Here is a 13,341-nt window from a genome sequence, read left to right on the forward strand (position 1 = left end):
TTGGTAGATCTATTCATGAACTCATGATAGTATATTATTATATATATAGTAAGATAAGATGATAATATATGACTATATATATATATATAGATATATATATACCTACTATATAATAACTATATAGATTTACACACGTATCACACGCACACTTTTAATATATATTAATTATCCAAACACATTGCTGCTCCATTTCATCTAGTCCAATGGTTAAACAAAACTTGTTCAGCATCGCCAAATCTCGTGCAGGCCAATCATTAAAAAACCTACATAGAAACTGGGCCAAGTTCTCACCACGAATACCTGACGTATCAATGTAGCCATAAAATTATTTTCAATGGCCGAATTCAACTAGCAGTCCGACATCACTGCCATAATCCTCAGTATCTCAACCCAAAATAACACTCATAAAGCAATCCGCAAACGAAATAACTAGCTTCGCATATAGCGCTATATATGCCCAGAAGGCAAATTCACAAGTTTAGCCTCCTTTCGCAAAAGTTCACTCACTAACGAACGACGTGCATGGAAACACAGCAAGCTAAGCACAACACAGCACCACGACGCTGACACGTAATAACGTCGCAGCTGGTCATATATGTCATGCCTATTATATCGTCTACCATCCACTACCGAAGTCCATCTGACTCATATGAAAACGGTGCTGGCGTAGGCTGTGTAGTGAAACAGGAGTGCCGAAGTCATAATACCAATATATATATATCACAGAGTGCAGAATAGAGATTATGAATAATATATAATCTCTATATGCACGTTTGATATATATGCTTTAATTTATATACGCACACGTGTTGGCATTTTCAACGTAAGGCGTTGGATCCTTTTGTCGCCACCAGACACAATGCACAATAACGGAGATAACACGTGTCTAGTCATCTACCAATGTTTATACCACCTATTTCCGCCAATAACGAAATCAAATGATAGCTTGCAAGAAATAGCCAAGTAAGAGGTGAAGCCAATGACGTAACAGTGGTGAGAAATATTGGAAAAGGAAAGAACTGCTTGGAGAGGAAAAAGGAAAACGAGTTGTTACGCACAACAGCTTGAAGTGGTAAGCAAAGATAACAAAAGAAAAGATAGAAATACGATAGAAGAAACAATAGGTGCAGTGGGTAACACAACAAGAACAGACACAAAGAGTGCAAAAAAGGTTAGAAAAGAAGCCACTGAAAAATAGCAGTACTAATCTTCGCAATGCCTCCGATTAAAATTTTGATAACGCAGTACACGCACACGCACACACACACACCACACGCACGCACGCACGCACGCACGCACGCACGCACGCACGCACGCACACACCACATACACACACCACATACACACACCACATGCACACGCACGCACGCACGCACGCACGCACCACACACACCACACACCACATACACACACCACATGCACACGCACGCACGCACGCACGCATACAAACAGCACTAATCACCACTTCCACCCGCGCGCTCCCCGGGCCCCAACGCCGCTACGGCGACAACGTCCAGGCCAAACTCACCACGAACACGCCATAGTGGAGGTGGCAGAGCGTGACGGCGGCGGTGAGCGCATACAGCATGTAGGTCTCCCAGTCATAGAGCGACGGCACGAAGACGACCGTCGTCACGGTAACCATGACGGGCACGAGCAGCCAGTTCCACATCTCGGCCCGTGTTCCCGCCATCTGAGCGACGATCAGACGACACTGCGCAAGAAGCCGTCATTATTAGTGGCGCCACCAAGCGGATAGCCGCACGCGCGTTCCCGCCATCTGAGCGACGATCAGACGAACCGTGCAAGAAGAAGTCACGTCGTTACTAGTGGCGTCACCAAGCGGTCCAAGTCGACCATCTTTAATTTCCAGCCGCGTTTCCACCTTTGACGATCCCCACACGGTCATGCTGTGTTTTAACAGGTTGTTGTACGTTGGATACATCTCTGAACAGATCGGGTTTACTTGTGTACCGGGGCCACTTAAGACACTCGTAATTGACACCACTTTGTACAACTCCCTCCTGGGCCCTCCCCCCATTCCGTCCATAAAGAACATGTTATTTGAAATTTCTGGAGAGATCACTAAATATAGAATGTGATAGTGCATGTGATAGAACCACCTAGCTTCCTGTACTAATATCCACACCAGCCTCCCTCTCCGATTGCAGCTAAAACTATGAACTACCAAGTGTGATATCACATAGCAATAACATCATAACTACTAACTCATATTTACTGTTCTGCAAAACGCATATATATAACTAGAAAGAGCAGTTGTCGCCAACTACAGGACTGTATCCCCCGTGATCTAGTTAAGTATGAATGAAATATCTCTGTAAGGACGTAGAAGGTAGGTAAAGTTAAATAAGTCACAAAGACAAAGGTTTGTTACACAACTCATCTGCCTGAGATGTGCAAGTATGTTAAAATTGGTTGCCTTAGGGGTTTTGGTACGCGACACACCTTCTCCCCACGATGTGTAAGTATACCAAGTTTGGTAGCGCTAGGTCAATTAGGGGCCGAGTTATAGAGCGGAAGGGAAATATGATGAAGGTCAAGGTCAAGGTAAAGGTCAAATAAAGGTTGTAGTGACCTGGTTTTGGTACGCTGTGCACCTTCTCCCCAAGATGTGTAAGTATACCAAGTTTGGTAGCGCTAGGTCAATTAGTGGCCCGAGTTATAGAGCAGAAGGGAAATATAATCAAGGTCAAGGTAAAGGTCAAATAAAGGTCGTAGTGACCTGGTTTTGGTACGCTCCGCACCTTCTCCCCAAGATGTGTAAGTATACCAAGTTTGGTAGCGCCAGGTCAATTAGGGGCCGAGTTATAGAGCGAAAGAGAAATATGATCAAGGTCAAGGTAAAGGTGAAATAAAGGTCGTAGTGACCTGGTTTTGATACGCTGCCCACCTTCTTCCCAAGATGTGTAAGTATACCAAGTCAAGATAAAGATCAAATAAAGGTCGTAGTGACCTGGTTTTGGTACGCTGCTCACCTTCTCCCCAAGATGTGTAAGTATACCAAGTTTGGTAGCGCTAGGTCAATTAAGGGCCGAGTTAGAGAGTGGAAGGGAAATATATACGCTGCTCACCTTCTCCCCAAGATGTGTAAGTATACCAAGTTTGGTAGCGCTAGGTCAATTAAGGGCCGAGTTAGAGAGTGGAAGGGAAATATGATCCTGGTCAAGGTAAAGGTCAAATAAAGGTCGCAGTGAGCTGGTTTTGGTACGCTGCTCACCTTCTCCCTAAGATGTGTAAGTATACCAAGTTTGGTAGCGCTAGGTCCATTAGGGGTCGAGTTATATAGCGGAAGGGAAAGTATCTGCGGCTGCGGCGGCTGGGGAGACATGAAACCATAGTATCCCCGCCGACTTCGTCGCGGGGAATACAATTACGAATAATAATTGCCAGCTAGATAACCCACTAATTTTGCACTATATATAAATGCTCGTCCATTAACCCAATGCGTAGGATAAATGGAGACCAAATAGACAGAGATTACAGAGATTATACAGATTACAGATATAGAGAGTAGAGTACAGATGTAGTCAGTCTTAGCCATGAATTACTCATAGATAGGCAACATGTCGCGCCACAGTGCAAAGCTTAAAGAGCAAGATGATAAAAGTAATAGAGCAAAAACAATAATAATCCGATCTCGATAAAAACTGGCGAGTAACACAGATTTTCACGCCTAGTCGATAAGATATCTCGACAGTAGCAAGTGGCTACATGAAATGATAGCTCACGTGAGCTGCTCGTACAATTCAGAGTTGAAAGGCACGTACGACCGGATCACGTGACCCGCGACCGACCTCGCGAGAGCACGTGGAGGTGATACGGGCCATCGGGACATCAGCGACAACGACGGTCGCCCCGGCAACAGCGACGCGAGGCGGCGACTTACCGTGATGTTGGAGAAGACCGTCCCCGTGAAGAAGAAGAAGGTGCGCGGCTGCAACTCCATGATGTTGGTCGGTGAGAGGAACGCCCACATCGTCGAGAAGATCAAGAGCATGGTGACGGGCAGCAGCGGAATCATGGCTTCATAGAAGCTCAGCATCTTCCCCGTCTGATCGCGATAGGCCCTGAGAAGGAAAAAAAACACCCATTTCATCATGTCTCGCTCGAAGCGGCTACGAGAACGAAAGCCGACTACATGGCAAGCTTGCTGGTGATTTCTTCACAAATATTCAAGGTCACTTAGTGGTCACTGACTAGGTTCCCGTCATATATGTATTTCAATACTCGTTCGGAAGAATTTCCGTGTTTTGTCTAGCTTTGCAATACACGTGATGATAGAATCACAGGGAAATGCACAAAACAATGTGCGTTATATAATATCCACAGAGCGAGTCTTTTTGGTTTTTTAAATTTGCGGACATGCTACAAGTAAGGTATGCTCACATGTTCCATAATATTATGCCATAACATGATAAAATATTTGGCAAAGCACTACCACATTTTGGAAAAAACATGGCATAAATATAGGCTTTTAACAAATTCGCAAATGTTACCTACTTGTATATGTTCCATAGCGTCTGGCTCAGACTAAGTCCAATTGAAAATGCTGTGGAAGGAAAAATGACAGTCTTTAAAAATTGTACCGCTATTAACAAACTCGCACAGAAAAACAAATACACGCAGAAAATAATGCTCTTATAATGTCACTACTTACTATAGACACCAACTTCAACGATTCCGGGAACCGTAACTTCTACGGGACCTATATGGAAGGAAAACTTCCAGAACTCGTAGCCTTTGGCAAATGTTATCACGTACACCACCGTCATCGCCTGCAAAGCACACGCGAACAAACGAATAAGTGCTGAGATCATAACACGCACGTCCTGCTTAGTTGCACAATTTGCATAGAATGAAATTAACGAAAATACATAACAAATCCGACACGCGCTTGAAATTGCAGTCAGTTTCTGTCGATTGGTACCCACCACTTGACTAATGTCGTAGCCCCACGGCAAGAAGAGAACCTTTGTTATGTACTTCTCCCAGTGGGACGCTATAAATACTATCTGCACACTCCAAATGATAAAATATGTTCTGAAAGTAAAACAACAATAATAATTAAAATACCATATTTAAGCAGTACGCGTAAATTGCACATCTACACGGTGAATATAAGATGCGGTGATCGAACAATACGCGAACATAGTATCAGATCATCAGCTATAAAATATTGCTAGAGGCACCTGCAAAGTGAATTGCAGACGATAACATACGAAGATAATATAATGAAATGTCGGTACCGGGATATCATTTCTTAGAAACTACAACTGGCACGAATTTTATACAACGCTGCACCAGACACATTCTATGCGGCCATTCAATTTACGCTTGAAGATAGTGCATAAAAGTGTCTGGGGCACAGATGACAGTCGAGGGCAGAAGCACGGATGAGCGTCAGACATGAACCTCTTGAGGTGAGTGCCTCCCTTCCCTTGTCACTGCCGATCGAGGACACGTCCCCGGCATGACGGCACCTACCGTAATGGTATCATGTCCCCGTCCGCTCCCCGGCATGACGGCACCTACCGTAATGGTATCATGTCCCCGTCCGCTCCCCGGCATGACGGCACCTACCGTAATGGTATCATGTCCCCGTCCGCTCCCCGGCGTGACAGCACCTACCGTAATGGTATCATGTCCCCGTCCGCTCCCCGGCGTGACAGCACCTACCGTAATGGTATCATGTCCCCGCCCGCTCCCCGGCGTGACGGCACCTACCGTAATGGTATCATGCCCCCGTCTGCGCGCCCGTACACGGAGTACAGTGCGATGGGGAGGAAGGAGGTTGCCCAGCTGTCTACGCCATGATCGAACAGCTCTCCTAGAGGACTGCTCGACTGAGTGCGTCTCGCCTGCTTCCCATCACAGCCATCTGAACGCAGACGATTGGAAAAACGGTGAATTGTAACTTCCGCAGGAATACCATCCCAGAAATTATAACCACAACACACATGCACACAGATATATGTATATATATGCATATATGTATATATGTATATATGTATATATGTATATGTATGCACATACTAGTGATGGGAATCGGCTGGAATTTCATAATCGATTATCGGTTTCCCTCAACCGATCGATAATGGATTATAATCGAATAATCGGTTAATAATAGCATAGATTTAATTTAATCTTACTTTGTATATATACAATTATACATAGCATTCAATATTATCATGTTTTATGATCATGTATTAACTCTGTGAAGGTTGCTGTATGTATATCAATGTCTGTTCCTATACAGTATTTAATCAATTTAAAAAGAAATGGTTTAAATGCCTTTATTAAAACATTAAAAGTTATAAACAAACATGATCAAGACTTGTTCTTTATTCTAGTAAGTAAGTTGTTTGTGTTCTAATAGTTTAAGGCTGTGTAGCCGAGTTAATGTCCTGCCAATGGAATATCCTCTCCAACACAATGTAACAAACAATACGGAGAGTAGAATCTCATCTACGGATAACATCTGTGGGACAGTGTCAAACCAAAACAAAAACACTGTCCAATTTGTCCATGTCTATAAGTAGACTAGTACAGTTCTGCAATCAGACAGGACCTATGTTCTACTTGTGCTCTACTTGTCATATCAATTCACACATCGTGAGTACAGTTCCTTGTTTGTTTGTTTTGGTATTTCCAATATTCGATTATTTGTTTTCATAATCGATTATCGAATTTGAGACTATAATCGATCGATTTTCGATGATAATCTATCATCGGGACATCACTAGCACATACATATAGAACATATATATGAATATCAGGAGTAGATAATAGGGAAGGAGTGCGACTTGAATAAACAAGGGAAATTCGTCATTTTCTAACCTTATAATACCTACGATTTACTATGCGTAACTCATCCAACTTGAGCTCAAATCGTACACAGTACATTCGCCTAGCATCGTGCGAAATCGTTTTCCTCGTATACACCCGCAATCCGGAGATACGGACTAAAACGTACGACACGATTTTCCATTCTGTTGCCAGCAAACTCGATGCGTTCAAAGACTTATTTGAAACAAAAGGCAGCTACTAACCACAGCTTGCTCTCTCGGCCAGGCGGTGTGGCTCGCAGGGAGATTGGAGCTCTGGAGATCAGCTGCTGCTGATTGCGGTGAACGTGCGTGCGTGGGGGGCATATCAACTGTATGCCGGTATGCCGGTATGCCAGTATGTAGCTGTATGCCGGGTCAAAGGTTATCTCGCCGAGTGTTGCATCGATGTCCAATCTCCCTCGAGCCACACCGCTTGGCCGAGAGAGCAAGCTGTGGTTAGTAGCTAGCTTTTGTTTCAAATAAGTCTCCGAACGCATCGAGTTTGCTGGCAACAGAATGGAAAATCGTGTCGTACGTTTTAGTCTGTATCTCCGGATTGCGGGTGTATACGAGGAAACGATTTCGCACGATGCTAGGCGAATGTACTGTGTACGATTTGGGATCAAGTTGGATGAGTTACGCGTAGTAAATCGTAGGTATTATAAGGCTAGTAAATGACGAATTTCCTTTGTTTATTGAAGTCACACTCCTTCCCTATTATCTACTCCTGATGAATATATATATATACACATATATACATGTATATATAGAAGCAGAGTTAGGAGGTACAGACCTGTATTACCAAATAACTGCAATCTACACACAGCTATTTGAATTTAGTGGTTTTACCATGCCAGTTTCATAAATAAATTACCTTTTAAATAGCTGTGTGGTTTTAAAATTTAATTAACGCCAAAAAATGCAACGACGCCACAACGCTCCCCGCCCCTTCCCCCACGACCTTCCGGCCTAGCGACTTTTAGTGTCAATAAACAGCTGGGCACACACATTCCGAACACAGCAGAACACATGCTCGCTCAAATCGCATCGCTGTAGTCAGTTCAATCACTCACCTAACGTGTGCGCAAAGAAGTTAGTGAAGGCGCAGAAGAGCCACACCCAGCCAGGCACAGGCAGGTAGTCTGGGTTGTAGTCGCTACTCGCAAAGAAGTGGAAGTCATAGTAGGACAGCACTACGAAGTTTACAACGAGCAGCAGGAATCCCGTGAATGTCATCAGATTCGGAGCGAGCCAGTGCGGCAGAATCTGCACATTACAGGGAAATAAATCGTCATCTCTCTCTCTCTCTCGAGAAGAAGAAAAAATGCGCACTCGTTGCCGTGTTAACTGCGCAAAGGTACTGTATGCACCCCAACTAACAGAATCTCTCTTCCGTTGATTTCCCGCCCAGGTAATGTAGGTGAAAAATATCTTGCCTGGAGGTTGCAGGAAATTGTGATCTTGACCAACATGGGTGGTCTCACATGTCTATATGATAAGCTTGCGGAACATGCATGAGTGCTTTTCTTTCATCAACCTGAGCCAAGTGGATATTTTTCAAGAGGGTTCGCCTGTCCTCATACTAGAGGCATTTAGTAAGCTACCACTAACCACATGAGTTGATAAACAGTACAGCAAGAAATAGCGTTTTTGGGAATACTTGTGAAAACCATGAAGTATTATCACCAGAAAGTTTTATAGGGATTATGATTAGTTTTATAAATAATCCAATTGGAAGTCAAAATTACATATATATATTTTAGTTGATATGTGAAATACAAACAGCAAGGGAAGATGGTTATATATATATAGAATCATTTGATATGTGTTTTATACATGCCTGCTTATTCTGAAGTTAGTATTTTACAAAGCTTACAGCTTACACGAAATGATCGAGATAGTTGCACCCAAAATGTAGTAAGTAAATGAAACATTTACTGTTAATTGTATTTCAACTAATTAAATATCTCATGCAAAAATAAATGTGATGTAAAACTTGCTGCATGATTGACAATATGAATTACATGAGCGTCATGATTGAAAAAAAAACATTGCAATAATTTTCAACATAGGTTAAACGACTAAAATATCAAATAAAAGGCTTAGTTAAGGGGTCCGTTCAACAATTAATCACATTTTACAAAACGTACAAACGCGTACGCTTAGGGGGGGGTTCAATGCGCTGGCCGTAACGCTTTCAGGCATTTCCAAAAAATGTCGATCCATTTCCCCGCGCGTGCCGCAGGGCCGGCAGTCGCGCGCAATCCTCACGAGCCGCGACACTGCCGAGCACCGGGCGACCCCGCGCGCCCACACGCACGGGCCGATTGAACGAACAAACCGAGCTAGCTAGCTAGCAGCCGAGTGCAGTGTACAGGGTTTCTTCTACATAAGAGGCACAGCACTTGGCGTACCGCCGTTGTCAAATTTAACATCGCCGTTGTGAAAATGTTCCTGTATTTACCTGCCATTGTCAAAATAGTGTCAACCCAAAAATAAATACAGTGTTTCCCTTGCATTGACACGCGCCTCGCTCAAATTCTCAGCCGCGACACAGAATTTTGTCAAAAACACCGCCTCGCTGACGAAAATCAGTGTTCCTCCATCAATAAACTACACTTTATTGTACTAAAATCGAAATAAAGCTTCAAACGTAAAACACAACGCTGCGTACTTACGATACTGTCAACACGCGAATCTTAGCAAGGCCTATAGATAAACACAGGTTAGGAAGATGATTGGTCACGTACTTGAGTGCCACAGTCGCCATGTTGACTCCAGCAGCGAATTAAGGGTGCTATACCCATACGCATGGGTGTTGGTTTGTATTATACTCCAGGAAAGTGCATTCGTTGAAATAAAATCGCATTTCATTTCATGACGGTATTACTATTTAATGTGAATACTTGTATCATTTCATATTCATAGTTTTTTGTTCCTTTTGACAACTTGAAAAAGAGATTCAAGAGTCATACAATGTGTTCAGAATAGCTTAGAATGAAGCAAATTGCACCATTTGTTCAAAACATTTCTGGGCGAGCTTCTGCGGTGCTCGGTTTGCTAGGTCCTCGAGACGTGCAAACACACGCCTTTGAATCCATTATGCGCATTTTTTCCCCAAACTGGCCATTACCTCCGTTGTCTAATTTTCCCTCAGAAGAAACCCTGAGTGTAAACAACCGGCACGATGGTGGGCAATAGTTCTAGCTGCGCTGGTGACCTGGATCAATTGTTGAAATTCCTCCATCAACGAGGATGTATTGTCCACAAGAAGCCGACCAACAAATACATGGAGTTTATAAATGCCTTTGTGTTTGTGAATGATCAATGTAAACGTGTCTGAAGGCCAGAGAACATGCATTCTCCATAGACTCCAGTCCAATGTAATATATTATAGTAGTATAAGTATAGTTATATAATTTAGTATAACCTCAACGGGTAAATACTATTTTGTCAAATTGTAGACAATTCACCATCATCACTGTCATCGCCATCTCCACCACCATGAATGCCATCATCACCAAGAACTTAAGAAAAATGTTGTTGTTTTTTCACACACTATTCTACATCTAGAGATTATCTATGGAGAATAGTGTGAAAAAAATCAACAACATCTTTGTACACTTGTGAAAATGTTAACCAAAAACATAGTGTACAATATAGTTCACGTAGAAGGAGAAAGTTCCAGGTTTTACCAACGATAATCGAAAATGAAGGTGAATTTACTATATCCTCCAGAACAAATTAACATCTATCTCCACGGAATTCACACATTATATAAAATATATACAATCCTGGTATATTAAAACCTTATTTAATTTTTCTCTGTCTAGGGATGGCTGATCTTAGATTTGTGGCCGTTTGATTAGTTGCTTTGCATCATATAAGTCCTGAGCGTGCAAGTGCCTATTTAAACACTTATACTTGCCTTCACAGTAAGGTTCCAGAATGGGTGCATAACATACTTGCTGAGCGGTGATGTATCCACACAGCTATACTGAAATGAGATGCAAATACGGTTTACACACCGAGACAGGTGCCAAACATGACTAACTCCAATATATTCATTTGTTACCAAATAACCACATAATCCCCTAAACAACACTTTTCTTTGGTTAACTGTAAAAATTAAGTTTTCCCACAGAAATCTACAGCGTTGATCTTTCTATTTGATCAACTTTGCCTCTCCCAATCTTCGACGCAGTCCATTGGACTTTGAAGACTAATCATTATGAGGTTCTGCAATCATTATGAGGCACAGCAATCCGCAGTGTTGATCTATCGATTTGATCCACTTCTCTCTCCATCTTCGTTAAATAGTCCCTAGGACGTTTGAAGACTAATATTTATGAGGTTATGATGTTATATTCTTGGGATTCTAAATGGCTGTAACAATGTAGGAGAGAAGCCAATGTTGATCAAACGGTCAAATCACCTCGAGAATTTGGCTGAGCAAATGGAGCTAGCAGTAGCATGCCTGAGATAAAGATTTTGCCTCGTGAACAAGTAGATCATTTACCATCAAACGTTTTTGAAAACAAACGGCCGCATGATCTAAGTTGTGTACGACTCAATCACTCAAGTCTATTGTGAAATTGTGTTATCTTGTGATCCAATGGCAATGACAATGATCATCATGTATTTTTTGATGAAAATTTGTCAATCAACTCACACTTTATAGATACAAAAGGCTAACTGATTAACCATACTCCCATATATCATTAAATAGCAGTTGTAGTAGTATTATACTTTATAAAGTATCAACTACTAGTAGTAGTACTGCCTAATTATAAGGCTAAGCTAAGGGTAAGGCTATGCCAAGGCAATACTGCCAAGGCAATACTGCCAATGGCAATAGGCAATACACATTCACTTATTCAGGGTGGGTGAACCGGAGCTTTTTGCAGATACATTTAACATAGCTATTTCAATACGAATACACACAACATCTATAAAAACCCATTGAAACGCCAAATTACTCTTTAAATCTCATAAGCGTAAAGATAGTAATATACTACTACTCACTTTATATACATCAAACCCCTCCAATTGTTCTGCGCTCATATATTTGATCGCCATCTTCGATCTTCACTAATGGTAGACTGGTACTCGCTCCCACCTCGATTACTCGATTACTCCTAAGCCGATAGATGGGACCGGGTACCAGTCTAGACTAATGGCACCACTCGCATACACTAAACACCGAAAGGTGCCGAATTGAGACGCGCAGCGTCGAAATGTGGATGGGAATCTTTGAATATCGCAGGAGGGTCAGGAGAAAATTAGTTGAAATGAGCTGGACAATGCAGAGAAAGGGGAAACGGTGCAGTAACTGGAGAGCATACCGAGAAAGGGACTGGCGAATGATGGACAGATGGTAGTAACAGTTGCGTAGCCAGCAATTGGAAACAGGGGGGCAAGGCGAGGGAGCGAAGCGACCGAGGGGTAGGTGTGTGAGTGGGGTATCCCCCCTCCCACGGTGGGAGATTTTTGAAAATTCGTGCATTGAAAATGGCATTTTCTGCACAACTAAAGTTCAGTATTAGGGTAACTTATATGAAAGTGGCATATTGCTAATCCCTTATAACCCCCCTCCCTCGCTTTTTATTTTTTCCACTCCGATCCCATCAACGTGGAGGATGGCCCCTGGCTGTGGCGCCGGAAGGCTCTGAGGTGTACACACGACCAGTTGTGTGACTCCTTAGCTTAGACCAGTGAAAATGGTGTACGAAGCCAGTGTTTTTCAGGGAAGGAAGAAAAGAGTTAAGCGACCAAAGACAGCGATGAATGCAATTTCTCAACGGGGGAGGGTGTTTCCCTCCCACAGTAGGGTAATTTTTTGAAAATATGTGCATCAAAATGCATTTTGCGCATTTCCATTTTCATTTATTAGGTGTAGGTAATAGTGGTATAGACCAATCCCATTCAGGCGCCCTTCTCTCTTTAATTTTTGTACTCTCTGATCAGGAGGGGGTCAGGCCTCCTGTGCTCCCCGCCCCTTAGCTACGCCTATGTCCTCATTCAAGGCACTGACGCGAATATTGGAATTAGTTTGATTTGTGTTGTTAGCAGTACCATGCAATGTTGCATTTATCCGTCATAAACTGTTTCAAGTTCCTCATATAAAAGTTAAAAGTTAAATTTATTTTTTTGAAAAAGTAGAGGCATATTGAATGAAATCGAAATAAAGATCTACGGAAAAACAGGTAGATGTGTTGGAACTGCACTGAATAAACATGCCAATTTATTTAAATTACAAAAGATTTACATCGTTTAGAATACAATAGCGTTAAAGATCACATTTACATTTTTGTTCGTTATAAAAAATGTTTTGCTTTCCTCTGATGGAAGAACAAAAACCATATTGAAATTGATTTCAAATAAAAACAAAGGTAGCTGCCAAATAAGCCGCTCTATTAAAATAAAAAGGAAATATTACCATGAAAAGAATTGTTTTTTGCCTCCCTGATAGAGAACAGTTACTTAAAATAGC

General features: G+C 42.3%; 1 protein-coding gene across 1 annotated transcript in view; it reads right to left on the reverse strand.

Moving 5' to 3' along the window:
- LOC106814733 (ethanolaminephosphotransferase 1-like) overlaps positions 1 to 11,945 on the reverse strand; it is a 22,428-nt gene extending 10,483 nt beyond the window's left edge. Inside the window, exons 1-9 of the mRNA XM_014819081.1 lie at positions 11,874 to 11,945; positions 10,777 to 10,845; positions 7,922 to 8,114; positions 5,746 to 5,899; positions 4,953 to 5,061; positions 4,679 to 4,796; positions 4,522 to 4,570; positions 3,908 to 4,088; positions 1,529 to 1,714 (exon numbers count right to left, since the gene is read on the reverse strand). Of these exons, the coding sequence (XP_014674567.1) occupies positions 1,529 to 1,714; positions 3,908 to 4,088; positions 4,522 to 4,570; positions 4,679 to 4,796; positions 4,953 to 5,061; positions 5,746 to 5,899; positions 7,922 to 8,114; positions 10,777 to 10,845; positions 11,874 to 11,927 (1,113 nt within the window). The 5' untranslated portion in view covers positions 11,928 to 11,945. The remainder of the gene's footprint in view (positions 1 to 1,528; positions 1,715 to 3,907; positions 4,089 to 4,521; positions 4,571 to 4,678; positions 4,797 to 4,952; positions 5,062 to 5,745; positions 5,900 to 7,921; positions 8,115 to 10,776; positions 10,846 to 11,873) is intronic.
- Between the last annotated feature and the right edge of the window lie 1,396 nt (positions 11,946 to 13,341).

Source organism: Priapulus caudatus, unplaced genomic scaffold (assembly GCF_000485595.1).
Source record: "Priapulus caudatus unplaced genomic scaffold, Priapulus_caudatus-5.0.1 Scaffold970, whole genome shotgun sequence".
Taxonomy (NCBI): domain Eukaryota; kingdom Metazoa; phylum Priapulida; class Priapulimorpha; order Priapulimorphida; family Priapulidae; genus Priapulus; species Priapulus caudatus.